Raw genomic sequence first — 18,275 nt, forward strand, 5'->3', positions numbered from 1 at the left:
AGGCTGGTCTCGAACTCCTAACCTCAAGTGATTCACCTGCCTCAGCCTCCCAAACTGCTGGGATTACAGGAGTGACCCACAGTGCCAAGCTGCCTTTCACGTTTCGATAAGGCTTTCTTTCGTTCCAGAATTTTCGTAAGAATCCCACCATTACATTTAATGAAAGATACATCATTTAAACTTTCACTCCTAGAATTCTCCTTGTGAACAGTGTCAGGAAATGGACCTGACATGTTCCAAATAGAAGTCTTCCTCATGTTTGATTTGGCCTGCAGTCCACTCCAGTTCACTCAATCAACAGCCATGTAGTGCGTATTTACCTAACAGATGACTTCGTGTTAGTTAGAAAGAAATACTAAATAGCCATTCAGCTAGATTGCATATAACTTGTGAAGTGTTACTAAGTGCCAAATGCTAGGTGGTGGGTCTTTAAAACATTGTCACTTCTGCCACCTCCAGGCCCAACAAGGACACACCTGTCCTCTTCCCTTGCTTTCTCCATCACCAAAGAGGAAGCAAAAAACACAGCTGCTGCTTTTTTCTACCAGGGTCTGACATCTTCGAATTCAAGCCTGGGGATGCCAAATATCTCCAAGTCTCCTGCTTGTAAATCTCAAAAGCATCTCTCCTTTCTGGAGAGAAAGGCCCCATTAACACTCAGCTCTTAAGCTTTCTTTAAATCGCAGCCTCTCCCACCAGGGTTAGACCCTCTGCTTTCTGACCCCTTGGTTTGTCTGGGCAGCTTTCTTTGTCATACGTTTCTGCCTGTGTCCATCATATGGACCTACCCAGGCACAAGAGCAAGAGGGATTGGGGGCTTCCTCCAGACGAGTTTATTACCGTAGGTCGATGGAAAAGGGCACTGTGGGGCCAGTGTGACCTGTCTTAGTGGTGGTGTCTTAACGGCCTAAGAAAGGATAACCACACTAACTCTCAGAATAGTGGTTCTCGACCGGGATGGGATTTTGATTCCCAGGGGACATCCAGCAATGTCTAGGGGCATTTCTAGTTGTCATGATTGGGGGAGGAGAATGCTATTGGTGTCTAACGGGGAGAGGCCAGAGATACTGCTCAACAGCCTGCAATGCACAGGACAGCCCCCCACAAAAAGAATTAGCTGGCCCTAAATGTCACTAGTGCTGGGGTTGAGAACTCCTGAATTAGAGAGACACTGCTCATATTAACTTTCCTAGAAACGGTGTGAGGTTGCCCAGATCAAGGGTATCGGTCACTCATCAGGTTAGGAGGTTACTAGGGACAGACAGGCACATAGGCAATATGTCACTATCAGTAATGCACAAACACTTGTTAATCTCAAAGTCTATTAGGATTGACCTTTACTGGAGTAAAGAGAATGTTTCCATCCCTTCTCTACCACTGAAACTCCAGCCTCCCAGGTGGGAAGGAAACACTGCCACCACACTGCTGTCTCGTCATGCCTCAAACAGCTTTATGTAACATGGCTCTTGACAGTTATCTCCTATGGAAACACTTCACTGTGCAAATTCTTAGCTGTGATCTAATATTTCTGTAGAGACTTTGAAGTGATAAATGTTATGGAAGCACGCCAGTAGGTTATGTGAGGGAAGAGAAGACAGTGCTTAGAGATGTTTAATCATCTCCCTCTTACATTTACTGGAAATGACATCTTCGGCTCCTCTTTTGTATGCAGGTAGTGCTTTTGCTTTCTGGGCCCCTCCAGAGAGTCGGTGAAAGTCAAAGGGGCTGCACGGGGCACTCCTCTGACCACCCTAACAATCAGAGAGGAAGTGGCTGGCAACTCAATCTCACCCTTCCTCTCCTGCAGAGTAAGAGGATGTTCCCAAATCTTGAGGCTGAAAACAGAGGCAAATCATCTAATGGCAAACAAAATGGGCAACAAGTCACCAACAGCTGAAGGGGCGGCTCAGTGTACCCCTCTCCCTTCGCTGTTGGCAATTAATCTCAGGCTATGAGTGAAAGCTTGGATTTCCATGTCCTTGCAGGCTATTCTTTCACAGGTAATGATATTGGCCACTGCCCACCTTCCAGTTGGTTCGTAACATGTGTTCCTTGGCTCGGCACTCTTGGAAGATGAGCTTCCAGCAAGAATAGTCAGAGATGCTGCTATCCGAAAGGTGCCCTTCCTGCTGGCACAGTCTGAACCACAGCACCTCATCCTCCGCAATCACCTTCCACGTCTTGCTCACCTAAAACAGCAGAAGTGACACAAATGTCAAATTCTGCAATTAGAGAAGCCCCTTGTCATCCAAAAATCAATCAACACCTATATTATTGCCCTGGGTTTATGGCAGTATAAAACGTCTCATTAACAAAACACTATGAGGTGAAAAAAAAATACAAGCAAATGTTTCCAGTTTTATCTTTCAAGATTTCAAAATTGTTGTACCATCATGTAATATCACATTTTAGACTACTTGGTTAAATGGTAATCTAACAAATAAGAGAAGAAAATACACAAATACATAAAATGCAAAAAACACAAACTTTTACATGGTAATCAGCTATACAATCATACAGAGCTTTTCAGAACAGAATCTCTTTACTTTTGACAAACAGCATTTGTATTTCCACCTTATAGAATTGAAGATCGATGGCCTCCGAAATCAAAGGCTGTCATAAAATTACCTAAAACCCAAACATCTGGTCAGGTAGAAAATTCAAATTTAAATTGCATGTGAGAATTTAGATTTTAAACATATGTACATATTTAATTAACAGAAAACTCAAGCCATTATCCAGGACTGTAAGATTAGATCTAGAAAAATTAATGTTATGTCTGGCCTTTCAAATCCCAACAGTATCCAGAGGAAATGGCCATTTTAACTATTAGCATTTTGTTTTCCAACACTAATTTAGGGGAACAAAGAGTTTACTTCATCACAGGATAATATGCAAAGTTGGCCAGACTGCAAAAGAGGGACTCTGTTGGCAGATGAGCAACTGATGGAGCAGATCAGTGTGATACCAGTCTGCAGAGCATTTTGGGAACGCAGGATCAAGTGCCTGATGCTTGCTATCCATCCAAAAGTTGAGACTCACTTCTAATGAAGAGTGGTGACAGGTAGGTTACAGTACCCTGTACTTTTTAACACTCCCTTAGGGCCACTTCAAGACTCAAAGACAGAGACAGGAAGAAGGAAAATGAGAGAAAGTAGGAAACCAGACTCTTACTGCACAAAGGGCCTCAGCTGATAAAGCACTGACAGAGAGTTAGCTTACAGGATGGCAGATTAAAGACCTGCTCCTCCATAACAGCAGTAAGAATTCCACCAAAATGATCAACTTTTCAGAATCTGGAAATTAATAAAAGGATTGCAACATTCTGAGGAACATTTATTCAAGAAAAGTGCCTGAATCTCAGTAAGAACAGTGACGTCTGAGTTGTTTTAATGTGTGCTAATTCTGTTTCCTCCTCCAGCTCTGGGATTGCCTTAAAAATCAACAGCCTCGTGAAGACAGCAGCTGTAAAAACCGGCAGCCTAGCAGCCATTAGAGAGGCCAGACATGTTTAGAACTCCCCAAAAATCAAATCCCTAGAGAACTGTCACCATTTGACCTGCTGGCAGCTTGCCAGAAAGCTCTATTCTCAAGGCTTGACTTTATCTGACCTAGCTGAGCACTCTCTCTGTTCTATCTCCAGGGCATTTGCCCAAAATAGTCAGTGGCAACTGTTTAACTCTACAGCTACCTGGGGAGCACAGACAGTTGAGGCAAACAAGAGGCTGACCAAAAAGCTCGAAAGAAAAAGCTGGGAAATGGGATGTCCACAGGAAGCTCTGAAAGGCTCCAATATATTCCTGGGAGTCTGGAATGCCACATGAACGTATAGGGCTGTGTGTGTGCCCAGGAAAGACCAGAGAAAGCCCTAACCTCTCCCCTCTGGCTGACCTTGAGGCTCTGTACCAGCAGGAAGTGAAGGCTAAGGCAGAGCTGTAAGCTGCTGCAATGGTGAAGCAGTACTCTAACATACAGAGAACACCTCAGCAAAGGCTGGGAGACTTACTGGTTTAGTGGATTTAAGGAAATCTCCATTTCATAACTAGCTAACCACTAAGCTAGCCAACAGAGACTTCAGTAGCTGCACATGACAAAGAATACAAATTAGAGAATAAGTCCAGAAAAGTCACTAAACAAACAAACAAACAGCAGCAACAACAAATATAACAACAGCAATAACCGCAAATTCTGCATAGGGAGAAAGATTCTATTTCCAGAGTTTCCATTATTTAAAATGTCCAGTTTTTAACAAAATTACAAAAGCATGCAAAGAAACAAGGAAGCAGGTCCATACACATGGGAAAAGGCAGTCAACAGAAGCTACCCCTGAGAAAGTCCAGACGCTGGACTTACTAAACAGAGACTTTAAATCAGCTATTTTAAATATGTTCAAAATACTAAAAGAAAGCATGTCTAAAGAAGTAAAAGAAAGTAGAAGAGCAATGTCTTACCATATAGAAGATACTGATAGAGAAACAGAAATTGCCTGTTAAAAAAAAAATAGGGAGGCTTGAGGTGGGAGGATCACCAGGTCAGGAGATTGAGACCATCCTGGCTAACATGGCGAAACCCCATTTCTACTAAAAATACAAAAAATTATCTGGGCATGGTGGCGGGCGCCTGTAGTCCCAGCTACTCGGGAGGCTGATGCAGGAGAATCATTTGAACACAGGAGGCAGAGGTTGCAGTGAGCCAAGATCACACCACTGCATTTCAGCCTGGGCGACAGAGCAAGACTCCATCTCAAAAAAAAAAAAAAAAAGAGAGAGAAGCTCTGGAGTTAAAAAATTCCCTAAAAGGGCTCAACAAGTTTGAGAGGCAGAAAAATCAGCAAACTTGGTCAGGCGCAGTGGCCCACACCTGTAATCCCTGCACTTTGGGAGGCCAAGGCAGGTGTATCACAAGGTCAGGAGTTTGAGACCAGCCTGGCCAACATGGTAAAACCTCATCTTTACTAAAAATATAAAAAATTAGCTTGGCATGGTGGCATGCGCCTGTAGTCCCAGCTACTCAGGAGGCTGAGGCAGGAGAATCACTTGAACCCAGGAGGCAGAGGTTGCAGTGAGCCAAGATCACGCCACTGCACTCCAGCCTTGGCAACAGTGCAAGTCTCTGTCTTGAAAAAAAAAAAAAATCAGGAAACTTAAAGCAGGTCAACTGAGATTATCTACTCCATGGCGGGGAGGGGGTGGGAAGAATAAAGAAAAAAAAAATCTGTAATCCTAGCACCTTTCGAGGCCAAGGCAGGAGGATCGCTCAGTGAGCTGAGACCACCCTGGTGAACAGTGTGAGACACCATCTCTACCAAAAAAAGAAAATTAGCCAGATGTGATGGTGTGTGCCTGTAGTCCTAGCTACTCGTGAGGCTGAGGCGGGAAGATTGCTTGAGTCCAGGAGTTCAAGGCTGCAGTGAGCTATTATTGCACTACTACCCTCCAGACTAGGTGACATAGTGAAATCTCATCTCTAAAAAATGAAAACAACAAAGCAAAACAAAAAAAAATGAATACAATGAACAAAGCCTCAAAGGCCTTAGGATATGACCCAAGTGTACCAACAAACACCAAATGAAGTTATCTCAGAGCAGAGTTTTTGGTGTACTATTGGAATCAGGTGGGTATTAATCCAAACTAGATTATTTTAAACTAAAGTGTTCACTGTAATTCCTAGGCAACAACTAAGAAAATAACTCAAAAAAACGGAGTAAAGAAATTAAAATGGCATACTAGACAATATCTATCTAACACAAAAGAAGGCAGTAATGAAGGGACAGAGGCATAAAAAAGACATAAGTCACACAGAAAAAAACTAAAACTTACAAAGTAAAACTAGTGGGAATCTAGGAACTCAGTTTATCTCGGTCTCAAAATTTGACTTTCTATCTTAAGCAAACTACACCAAAAATAACCATTACAATATCTTATTCAACCAAAAGTGTATCAAAGCAATACTGACCAACCTAACCCTGATGACACATTAAAGTTCTGGCCTCCTTAATTACGCTTCTGCTATATATGTGTGCACGCAAGCTCCATGTGTGACAAGTAGTCACATGGCCTCAGTCACTTTCCCTACAGGCATGGATGCTTCGCATGGAATTCACAGCATCAGAAGTTAGATCACGTGGCGTTAAATAAGTGACAACGCTGTCATTTTTCTGAACCTAAGTGTCACACTCTAATGCTGAGTGTCATGCTGTCTCAGTCTCCAGTGGTTTAGAACCTGAAGAATCAAGAGGGGCCTTGGAGATCAACTCGGGGCATCTCCTCATTGCAAGAAGGCACCCCACTGCATCCCTGGCCAATGGGGCCCAGGCAATCCTGCAATGCTTCCAGTAGAGAGCTGACCTCCTGCATCAGTCTCATCTACCAACAGGCAGTCTGAATATTAGAAAAGGTTTCCTTCCACTGTCTAGAAAATTCATTCTACCTATGGCCCTGATTTTGCCCTTTTGAAGAAATCTATTTGCTCTTCCACCTGACAGTCCCTCAAATAGCTGAAGACAGAGATCATATTTCCCCTTAGTAATTTCTTCATTGCTCTAAATATTATCCATTTCCTTTCACTATTTTTCATACAGTTTCCATTCCGACACTTTCTCAATGCATCCTAAAACATTTGTACATCTAAAGTGTCCCTCTTCAAATGTGGTACTCAGGACTCAATAACACCTCAAATATGGGCTGTGCAGTGCCATGCACAGAAGGATCTTATCAGACACTGGTTTTCTGCTTTACTTGTAGCCATCAACATGGCTACTCAACTAATGGTTCACTAAAGCTTCTGCAGTCTGTTTTATTAAAGGGAAATGAAAAGGTATGAAGAATGTTACAAACACCCATGAACTCACCACCCTGCAGAAGAAAGGAAAGATTACTAATCAGCTTAAAACTCCTGCGTATCTCTCACCGTTCACATTCTCTTCCCCGCAACAGTAACCTCAATTTGGTCCTCATGATTCTTCAGGGTTTTTTTAAACACAAACTGGAAAAGAAAAAAAAAAAAAAGGCCCACCATCCTTCCACCACACTATTTTTTATACCTAAATTCTTAACTTTGTAAACTTTCCATTCATTTTAATCCCCATCTCAATGTCTGCCCCACCCCCTGACATTTTATCCTCCCCAAATAATCTGTGAATCCCAATTCTGTCATCCATTGCATTAGCTACTTATCCCATAAGTTATCTGCAAAATATGGTCTGTGGGCCTTTGCATCTTAATTATAAAAAAAAAAAAAAAAAAAAGATAACCAGGATGGTTCTAAAGACAGGGCTCTAGCTCTGTGGCAAACCACTGGAGCCCACCCCACAGGCTGACATGGATCCATTAGGCAGCCCACCCTGGGCATGGCCACAGCATCAGTTACAAATCCACTTAACCACACTGTCATCCCACACTTCTCCATCTTAGCCTTTAGGGCTCAGGAAAACAAACCCTCGTCTGATCACAAGTGGTCAGGCAATAACGGGATAACGACTCAGCAATGCTGGAGCTCCAGTCTGACCAGACAGAACACCATGGTTTCATTTTTGGCATGTCTGGTCCACAGCTGAGCCTATCCATGACACCCAGATGCTGTCTGTCCATCTCTCTGTGCCAGAGTGAGTCTAAGCACTGGGCAATCATGAAGCACAGACAGGGATAGACCAATGTCAGCTGTGAGTGAGCCAGGCCACAACCTAAGTAGTTCCAGAGCAGAGTATGTCCCCTAACCGAGCCCTGGAATGCACGGTTAAATAAGGTGTAAGATAAGGGTAACACACGAGACCTTTACGGGTTCTCAAAGGCAGAACATGCTCAGGAAACACGGCAGCTTTACTCTGATCCTGGCATACATACGCCTTTTTTGTAGAAACCATAACATTTTGGAAAAGTCATGAAATGTAACTACTGAACCAAAAAGACTCAGAGTAATTAAGAGATCATATAAATGTAGTCATTCTTTAATGACATGGACCAAAAGCATGTTCAGTAGTACAACACCTCCAGGTGTTAACAAGTTCCTTAGAAAAGGATTTCATGGTCAAATGAGCTTACGAAACACTGCTTTAAACAAAACGAAGCAGAATTCCTTGCTGCAGAACTTCTCGATGCTTTGAATAGCGGTGGCATGTGTTGCACATCTCTTAAGAAGGGGATACAGGTTGAGTATCCCTTATCCAAAATGCTTAAAAGCAAGAGTATTTTGGATTTCATAAGTTTGCATTATTCTGACTGAGTTTCCCAAATCCCCAAAGCCAAAATCTGAAATGCTCCAATGAGCATTGAAAAAGTTTCTAATTTTGGAGCATTTGGGATTTGGGATTTTTGGATTTGGGAGTTCAACCTGTATAAGAAGCTGCATTCCCTAAACTCATTTGGTTCCTGACCTCTTTTTGCAAGAAGTATCTCAAAAGCCCAGTGTTCTGCAGAAGTCCCTTTAGAGAACACTGATTTGGGTCAGCGGTCAATCAGTAAAGATACATTTTGGGCACTAACCATGTACTGGGCATTCAGGCCCGCAGTTCTCATCTACTGCCCACCTCAAGCTATGAAACCAAAACCTTTGGCGTGTGAGAGAGACCCCATGGATGCACCCAGGCTGGGGCTACTTCTCCATGGCTGAGGAAGCTATGGGGGAAATGCTGGGGTCCCTGCCCTTACACCCAGGTTAGATCACAAGACTGGCCCCAAACAGGGGAAGCAATCTTTTTAATTATGTGTTCAAAAATGAGCTACAAGCTGTGTTTTCTTGGATGGAGGCTCTGAATCATCTGCACTTTAGGAAAATCCAAAGTTAGTGCTCAATGATTACAAACTAGAAAATCTCAAACTAAACATTCTGTATGAGTTTTCATGAGAACCGTGCAAATCTCAGCCACTTTAAAATGGAAACTTTTCAATGAGACTTTCAGGAAGTCTCAAATATGTCAGACCTTAAATACACTGGAAGCTGAAAGCAGCTTTTTATAACAGTTTCAAGGAAAATGCCAAATCATTTTAAATAACATGACCTGAAATTTGTACAATGGGGTTACGGGATGAAAAACTGAGACCACAGAGTTGATGCTGTGGCACATCACCCACATCACTCACCCCGGGCCACAGTGCTTCTTCTTTTTTTTTTTTTTTTTGAGAAGGAGTCTCGCTCTGTCACCCAGGCTGGAGTGCAGTGGCCAGATCTCGGCTCACTGCAAGCTCCGCCTCCCGGGTTCACGCCATTCTCCTGGCTCAGCCTCCGGAGTAGCTGGGACTACAGGCGCCCGCCACCTCGCCCGGCTAGTTTTTTGTATTTTTTTAGTAGAGACGGGGTTTCACCGTGTTAGCCAGGATGGTCTCGATCTCCTGACCTCGTGATCCGCCCGTCTTGGCCTCCCAAAGTGCTGGGATTACAGGCTTGAGCCACCGCGCCCGGCCCACAGTGCTTCTTCTATAGAAAATCATATTCAAGCTAAAGTTTAAGTCCCGGATAACAAATAAAAAATCTCTTTGAGGGACTTAGAAAAGGCAGATGTGAGAATGACTTCCAAAAAGGGATCAGGATTGTATCCACAGTTAGGTATTAAAACGGAAATATGTCAACAATTTCTTTAGCAAACTATAAAAGGAGAGTGCTTTTTCTTTTAAAGGAAGAACAAAAATGAAGGTTTTAAAAATGTCTTTAATTCTGAAGAAAAAAAATCAACAAAAAAAGACCCAGTTTAAACTTCACAAGCAAAGTAAGGGCCCACCAAAGGAAAGTTGTTAATGTTTTGAATTCCTAAGTTGTTTTATGAAACTAGCAAGTTACAAGCCTGGTTTTTCCAGAGGCTAATGTCTTTCTTTAATACACCAGAAGTTGGAATGCCTTTGCTCAGTAAAGGGCCCCACTGAGGAGCCTCAGCGCAAGGATTGTAATAAAAGTGTTCCAGCATTTGCTTTATAGCCACCACTGTGAATGCCACATTAAAAAAAAAAAAAAAAAAAAGAGCTGTTGGCTCAAAAATAAGCTTTATTAGCTCTGCCTGGATTAGGGTTACCAGTGAGGCTCACAGAGGGGAAGTCTCATTGTTCCCTTGACAGGTTCACACACCAAGTCTACTGTGGGAGGACATACCACATACAGACGGCTTTCTATGCACTCACTATCTCCATTTCCTCTCTCTCCACTTGCTCCGAAGCCACTAGCTTTTGCCCCCAACACACCACTGACTCTGGTCAAGGTCACCAGTGACTTCCAACTTGCAAAACCCAATGGTCATTTCTCAGTCCTCCTCTTGATGAACAGCAGCGCTTAACACTTTCTCCTCCTGGAAAACGCTTATCCTGTGGTTCCAGGGAACGACACACCTGAGTTTTCTTCCTGCCTGGCAGGGAACTCCTTCCCAGTCCTCTGTGCTGGCCCTGCTCATGTCCACAGCCTCTAATCCTTGTGGGGTAACAGGGCTCCATCCCTGATCCCCTCCTCTATTTACACTCACTTCTTTAATGTTCTCATTTGTCTCCTGGCCTTAAATACCATCAATGTGGCTGACAGCTTCCAAATTTCCATCTTCAGCCCAGAGCTCAACAAAGAGCTCATCCTCAGCCTCACAACCAATGAGGGATCTTCTCCCACACCCACACATGCTCCTTGCATGGTCTGCTCCTTGTCAGTAAATGGTGACCTCATTCCTTCAGTTGCTCAGGACAAACACCGTGGAGTCCTTGTTGACTCTCTTCCTTCTGTCCCCACATCCAGCCCATCTGCAATCCTGACTCTGTCCACTTCTGCTGGTACCATCCTGGCCCAAGCACCACATGCTCTTCTCTGGATTATTTCAGTGGCCTCCTAACTGGTCTCCCTGCTGCTGTCCTTGTCCCCCAGCAACCGATTCTCCACACAGCAACCCAAATGGTCCCTTTTAAAATGTAGGGCAGCTCTCATCACCCCTAAGCTTAAAACACTCCAAAGGCTTCCCATCTCATTTACAATAAAACTTCGAGTTCTTTTAACAGATTAAGTGCTTCTCTCATTCTGAGCCTTCTCCTCCTCTTACTCCTTTCTGCTCACCACACCCCCTTTTCAGTTTCCTATGGCTGTGCTAACAAACTTACAGACTTAGCTGCTTAAAACAACACAGATTTATTCTCTTATAGTTCTGGAGACCAGAAGTGTAAAAGCAAGGTGTGGGCAGGGCTGCATTCCTTCCAGAGGCTTCAGAAAGAAAATTATTTTCTTTTTTTTTTTTTTTTGAGACGGAGTCTTGCTCTGTCGCCCAGGCTGGAGTGCAGTGGCGCAATATCAGCTCACTGCAAGCTCCGCCTCCCGGGTTCACGCCATTCTCCTGCCTCAGCCTCCAAGCAGCTGGGACTACAGGTGCCCGCCACGCCCGGCTAATTTTTTGTCTTTTTAGTAGAGACGGGGTTTCACTGTGTTAGCCAGGATGGTCTCGATCTCCTGACCTCGTGATCCACCCGCCTCAGCCTCCCAAAGTGCTGGGATTACAGGCATGAGCCACCGCGCCCAGTGAAAATTATTTTCTTACCTTTTCCAGCTTCAAGCTACCTACATTTCTTGGCTTGTGGCCCCTTCCTCTGCCTTCAAGGCCAGCAACACAGCATCTCCTCTCCTCCCTGACGTCCTGCCTCCCTCTTACAAGGAGACTTGTAATGCACTGGACCCACCTGGATAATCCAAGATAATCACCCCATCTCTAGATCCTTAACCTAATCACATCTGCAAAGAGCCTTTTATCATGAAGGGTAACATACTCGTGGGATCCAGGCATTAGGACGTGAGCGTATTTGGGAGAGGGCCATTATTCAGCGTACCACAGCCACCCACTTGGACCTTCCTGCTGTTCCTCAAACACAGCAGGTGCACTCTGCCTCAGATGAGCTTCAGCTGCGCCTGCCTCAAGTCCTTCGCCCTTGCTATTCCACTCTGCCAGAGATCTGCACAGTGTCCTTCACCCCTCCTTGAGGTCTTTGCTCAAAGCTCACCTTCTCTGCAAAGTCTTCCCCGGCCACTCAAAAGTGCAACCCCCATATCACCTCTACTGTCTTGTCCTTCTCCATAGCACTCACTGCCATCTGATAACTCTATTTAATCATGTCTTTATTGTATGCAATGGAAGCTCTCTGAGAAGCAGGTTTTTTATGTTTTATTCTCAGCTGTCTTCACTATATAGAACAGTACCTCACACATAGATAGTCAGCTCTATATAAATAACTGAATGAGATAAAAAGTCCAACTTTTTAAAAAAAATTAGGTTGCTTTTATTCTCAAAGGTCACAGACACAGCTCAGCTCCTGGCATGTGCTGCCCTCCGTAGGCTCTTTCTTATTCACATGTATTATTTTTGCTTTATGCTTTTTTTCTAGTAAACTTTTTAATTGTGGAAAAGTTCAAACACACAAGAGTAAAGTGAACAATATAAAGAACTCCAAAGTACCCAGCACTTGGCTCAATGATCATTTGCCATTCTTGTTTCATCTAGCTCCCAATCTGTTTTTTAGAGTGATTTTGCCTTTCCCTAAATTTGTGCTTAAAGGAGGCAGCCACAACAGTCACATGAATTAAAAGGAACTCCTGAGGGCACTTGGGTCTCCAGCATACAAGGAACCTTCCATATAACTTCCTGATAGAGAAGTCTGGTGGCAAGGGTGAAAGTAAAGAACTAAGGGAACCCTGCCAGCAACTACAGGTCTGCAGAATCACTTTTGCCAGGAAAATCAATTCAGCCTCACTTGGCAATGGATTCCTGACTTACATAGACTTCATTAAGATTATAGATCTTTAGCTATAAGCGCCTGGATTTTAGTTTCTCCTACATGGACATAAAATCACATTTTCCCTGAAACTTGAAATACCGTCATCTAATATACTGGTCTTTAGTTCTACAATTCTTTTAGTTCTACAATTACTTATTTTTTTTGCTGTCATCTACTTCTTGCTCACCAATATTATAAATTTCAAGTTTTTAACCTCTGTGGCATCCCTCTTTTTCTTTATTGCTTTGTTTATGCACGTTTCTCTACCTTTTACTTGAAAAGCACGACATCATTACTTACAGGGCTGAATTCCTAAAATTACACATTAGGAAATACAAAGAACTAAAATATACATTAAAAAACTGAAAACAAAATTATAGAGCTGGAGAACAGATCAGTGGTTGCCAGGGGTTAGAGATGGAGCTGGGGGTGAAGGGGTCAGGGAAAGGACTTGAGGCCAGTGTCACTGTCAAAGGCTGTGAAAGAGTAGCACAAGAGATTCTTGTGATGAATGTTCCACATGTTGACTACGGTGGTCACACAAATCTACATCCATGAAAAGTTCCGTAAGTTCACAAATATGTGCATGTAAAATAGCGATTTGTGGATTGTGCCAATGTCAGGTCCTGGTTTTGCTACTGTTCTGTAGTGGGATATTACCAATGGAGGAGACTGGGGGTAGGGTACACGGGAACTGTCTGTACTATTTTTTGCAACTTCCTATGAATTTATAATAATTTTTAAAGTTTAAAAAATGAATGTTGGTAAATACCTAAAATCCATCACTCCTCTGAATTATTCATGTTGTAATATAACGGCAGACTTACTTTTCTCCTAAAAACCAACTTGTAATTTTGAAATCAACAACTGTGTCATTGTTATCCACTAAAAAATAGTCTCCTTTAAATGCCAGGAATCCTGTGGGCATGAAAAAAGATGAACATAAAATTATAAATAGCAAGATTATAAACCTGTTCAATGAACTGTCCAACAAGTAACTTTGCTTACTAAAAGCTACACTGTTTTCAAGATGTTTCAGCAAGAAACACTCCCACAGAGATATTAATCCCTTGAGGGACAACTATTGAAAGGAAGGAGCTGGAGACCTCAGCATCAAAAGTACACAAGGATCACAAACTAATGTAGCGGGAGTTCAGTTTTCAAAACATAATGCCCCAAAAGCAGAAAAAGGGAGGGGATATGGAAAGAAGGCAAAGTCAAAGCAAAATCAGTCTCAGGCATGGTTTGTGGGATAATTAAATCTCAAAGGCCTCCCAGTAACAGAGTTTCTTACTGTTAGTCAGTTACCAATTTGGCATAAAGATCTAAGCAAACAGGTTTTCTCCAAGGGCATACATTTAGTTCATGGTGCCAGTTCCACATAACTGGCTCAATTTCACTAAAATCCCAAGGCACCTAGATTAAAAGAGAGATGGAGAGAGAGAAAAAATGCAAGCCTCTTTAAAATGAAATCATAAAGCAGCAGGACATTCCACAGAAGGACTTCCTCCCTGTTTCAAAATAAAAACACCCCAAGAAACAAATGAAAATGCCACTTATTTTAATTATTTTGTGGTTTTAATTTTAATGATTGATGAAACAAAGCCAATTCTACAAACTACTGGCCATCTATTGTCATTCTCATGTAAGAGCTCCATAAAAATAATGACTTCACAGATCACAGCCAACTTAGTCACTGTACACTAACAGGGTTCTGTTTAAGAATATTTTCTATTCTTATACATGTGCTCTAAAAACAGGTTAACAACAACAAAAAAAGAGCCAAATCCAACTGGCCATAGAGGGAAGAATTCTGGTGGACAATTAAACTACTGTGTTGCAAATTAAACTGTTCACACCTGCAGAATAATCTCACCAGCATAACCAATCTACCCTGTAATGCAGCCCCATTGTACCAAAAGGGGATCTCTTCTTCCACTAGATTCTATCTTTCTCTGATAAACTCTTTGGATGAGAAAACCAGCAGCAGATGTGAAAGCCACATGGCTCTCTACAAAGCAGGAGAGCAAAAAGCAATGTTAAAAGAAATGATTTCTTAAACAGCAGCTTGCTATCAAGAATGAAGATTTTATCATCTAATGCTGACTTTGTGTAAAGCAGCTAGCTATTAGACCCTGTTCCAAGACTTCGGCTAACAGCATCAGGCTGAAATCCAGGAATTGGCCTCATTTAGCTACACTCTTGTTTTCAACTCTTGGGAGCAGGGCCAACGTGTAAAGTTAGAATATAACAAATCAAATTTCCAAGGGGAAAGAAAACAATATAGGTACTCATGCTTAATGCAACTGATAGGCTCTGAGCACAGTTTACACTTCAGCACATTTTTTAAGTGAATTTTAGCCTTTAAATAATTTCCATCATTTCCTAAAGACACACACGCTGCATCAAAAAATATTTGCCAATGCCCCCACTTAAGCAATACTGCAACAATCAAGAATACTGAAAATTCTTTCAAATTCATATTCAAGTAGAAAAATGATTAAGCAAAATGCTTCATCATTAAAGAAAGAGTAGAAGGGCCGGGCGCGGTGGCTCACGCCTGCAATCCCAGCACTGTGGGAGGCCGAGGCAGGTGGATCACAAGGTCAAGAGATGGAGACCATCCTGGCCAACATGGTGAAACCCCGTCTCCGCTAAAAATACAAAAATTAGCTGGGCGTGGTGGCACACCTGTAGTCTCAGCTACTTGGGAGACTGAGGCAGAAGAATCGCTTGAACCTGGGAGGCAGAGGTTGCAGTGAGCCGAGATCGTGCCACTGCACTCCAGCCTGGCGACAGCGAGACTCCATCAAAGAAAAAGAAAGAGTAGAACACCATAAACTGTCTAAATGGTCCTGTATCATGTGTGATTTCACTGAACTGCCATGGAGGTAGCAAGCTCTAGAGTCGAAATTTGGCTACAGTTTTCACCATTCTCAAACCACCTTCATGTGCTGAACTTCATAGTCTTGGTGGTGCTTTGAATTTTATGTAGTTTTCCTACCAGTGAATTTTGCAAACCCTTTCTCCTGAAGCTGTAAACACCTGTGTAAAATGTATTATAGAATCCAGGGATGAAAATGCTAACCACTAAACAAACTAATTTTCTGGCAGTTATGGAGAATGGATACTCCAGTGTCTCCTAGACAATACAGTTGTCCATCAAAGGTCAAATCGTTAGCAATCATACACCCATTTAACTTACGAAAAATCAACAGAAATCTATAAATGTAATGCAATGCATTAACAGAATGAAGGAGAAAAATGGTGTGATCATCTCAATTAGGTGCAGAAAAAGCATCTGAGAAAATTCAAGATCCTTTCATGATAAAAACTCTTAATAAATGAGGTATAGAAGAAATGGACTTTAACACAATAAAGGTCACATGTGACAAAACCAAAGCTAACATCATACTCAGTGAAAAGTTAAAAGCTTTTCTTCAGGAATAAGACAAGGATGCACACTCTCACCACTTCCATTCAACATAGTACTAGAAGTCCCAGTCACAGCGATTAGGCAACAGAAAGAAATAAAAGGCATCCCAGCAGAAAGGAGGAAGTTATTCTGTTCCTGTTTACAGACAATATAAACATAAACATAGGAAACCCTAAATACCCCACCAAAAAACTAATAAACAAATTCAGTGATACTGCAGGGTACAAAATCAATATACAAAAATCAGTAGAGTTTGTATACACCAACAACAAGCTATCTGTAACAGAAATCAAGAAAATAATCCCATTCACAATAGCCACACCAAAAATAAATACTTAGGAACAAATTCAACCAAGGAAGCTAAAGACCAGTATGCTGAAAACTATAAAACACTAAGGAGAAAAGAGAAGATACAAATAAATAGAAAAATATTCCATGTTCATAGATTGGAAGAATATTATCCAAATGTCCATACTACTCAAAGTGAGTGAAATGCAATCTCCTATCAAAATTCCAAAGACATTTTTCACAGATATAGAAAAAAAAAAATGATACAATTTGCATAAAAACACAAAACATTGCAAACAGCCAAAGCAATCCTGAGCAAAAAGAACAACGCTGGAGGCATCATAATACCTCGTTTCAAAATATACTACAAAGCTATAGCAATATAAACAGCATGGCACTGGCATAAAAACAGATACATAGACCAGTAGAACAGAATTGACAGTCCAAAAATAAGTCTGTGCATTTACAGTCAATTGATTTTCAATGAAGGCACTAAGAACACACAATGGGGAAAAAAGTCTCTTCAATAAATGGTGTTGTGAAAACTGGATATCCACATACAGAAGAATGAAGTTAGATCCTCATCTCACACTATTATAAAGAAGTTAACTCTCACTTGAAGCCAGGAGTTCGAGACTAGCCTGGGCAACAAAGCAAGACCCTGTCCTTACAAAAAATTTAAAAGTTAGCTGGGCATGTTGGCATGAGCCTGTAGTCCCAGCTACTCTGGAGGTTCAGGTGGGAGAATCATGTGAGCCCAAAAGTTTGAGGCTACAGTGAGCTACAATCACACCACTGCATGCCAGCCTGGGCAAAAGAGTTAGACTGTGTCTCAAAAAAAAAAATAAATAAATAAACTCAAAATGGATTAAAATCTTAAATATAAGACTTGAAACTGTAAAACTATGAGAAAGAAACTCAGGGGAAAACTCCATGACACTGGTATAGGTAATGATTTTTTGGATATGACCCCAAAAGAACAGGCAACAAAAACAGACAATGGGATTACATCAAACTAAAAAGCTTTTGCACAGCAAAGGAAACAATCAACAGAGTACAGAGACAACCTACAAAATGAGAAAAAATATTTCCAAACCATGTATCTGATAAGCAGTTAATATCCAAAATATTACATAAAGAACTCAAATAACTCAATAGAAAGAAGACAAAAAACCCAATTTAAAAATGAACAAAGGACCTGAATAGACATTTCTCAAAAGAAGACATACAAATGGCCAATAGGTATATTTAAAAATGCTCAACAGTACTAATCATCAGAGAAATGCAAATTAAAACTACACCTGTCAGAATGGCTATTACCAAAAAGACAAAACAAGTGCTGGCAAAGACATGGAGAGAAGGGAATCCTTGCACACTGTTAGTGGGAATGGAAATTAGCACAGCCATAAAGGAAACAGAGGTTCCTTAGAATATTAAAAATAAAACTACCATATTATTCAGCAATTCTGGTTGCTGGGTATACATCCAAAGAAGTGAAATCAGTATGTCAAAGTGATCTCTGTACTCCCAGACTCACTGCAGCATTATTCACAACAGCCAAGATACAGAATCAACAGATAAATGATAGATAATGCGGTATGTATACACAATGGAATACTATTCAGCCTTTTTAAAAAAAAAAAAAGGAAATCATGTCATTTACAACAACACGGTGGGTGAACCTAGAGGGCATTATGTTAAGTGAAATAAGCCAGCCACAGAAAGACAAATATTGCATGATCTCACTTAAACGCAGAATCTAAAAAGGTTAAGCTCATAGAAGTAGAGAGTAGAATGGTGGTTACCAGTGGCTGGCGGGGCAGGATGGGACACTG

General features: G+C 41.7%; 1 protein-coding gene across 1 annotated transcript in view; it reads right to left on the bottom strand.

Annotated features, from left to right (window-relative positions):
- The window catches only part of FBXW8 (F-box and WD repeat domain containing 8), a 121,221-nt gene that overhangs the window by 89,204 nt on the left and 13,742 nt on the right, over nt 1–18,275 (bottom strand). Inside the window, 1 exon segment of the mRNA XM_017887877.1 lies at nt 2,025–2,189. Within this exon segment, the coding sequence (XP_017743366.1) occupies nt 2,025–2,189 (165 nt within the window).

The sequence above is a fragment of the Rhinopithecus bieti genome, unplaced genomic scaffold, assembly GCF_001698545.2.
Source record: "Rhinopithecus bieti isolate Rb0 unplaced genomic scaffold, ASM169854v2 scaffold_17010, whole genome shotgun sequence".
Taxonomy (NCBI): Eukaryota; Metazoa; Chordata; class Mammalia; order Primates; family Cercopithecidae; genus Rhinopithecus; species Rhinopithecus bieti.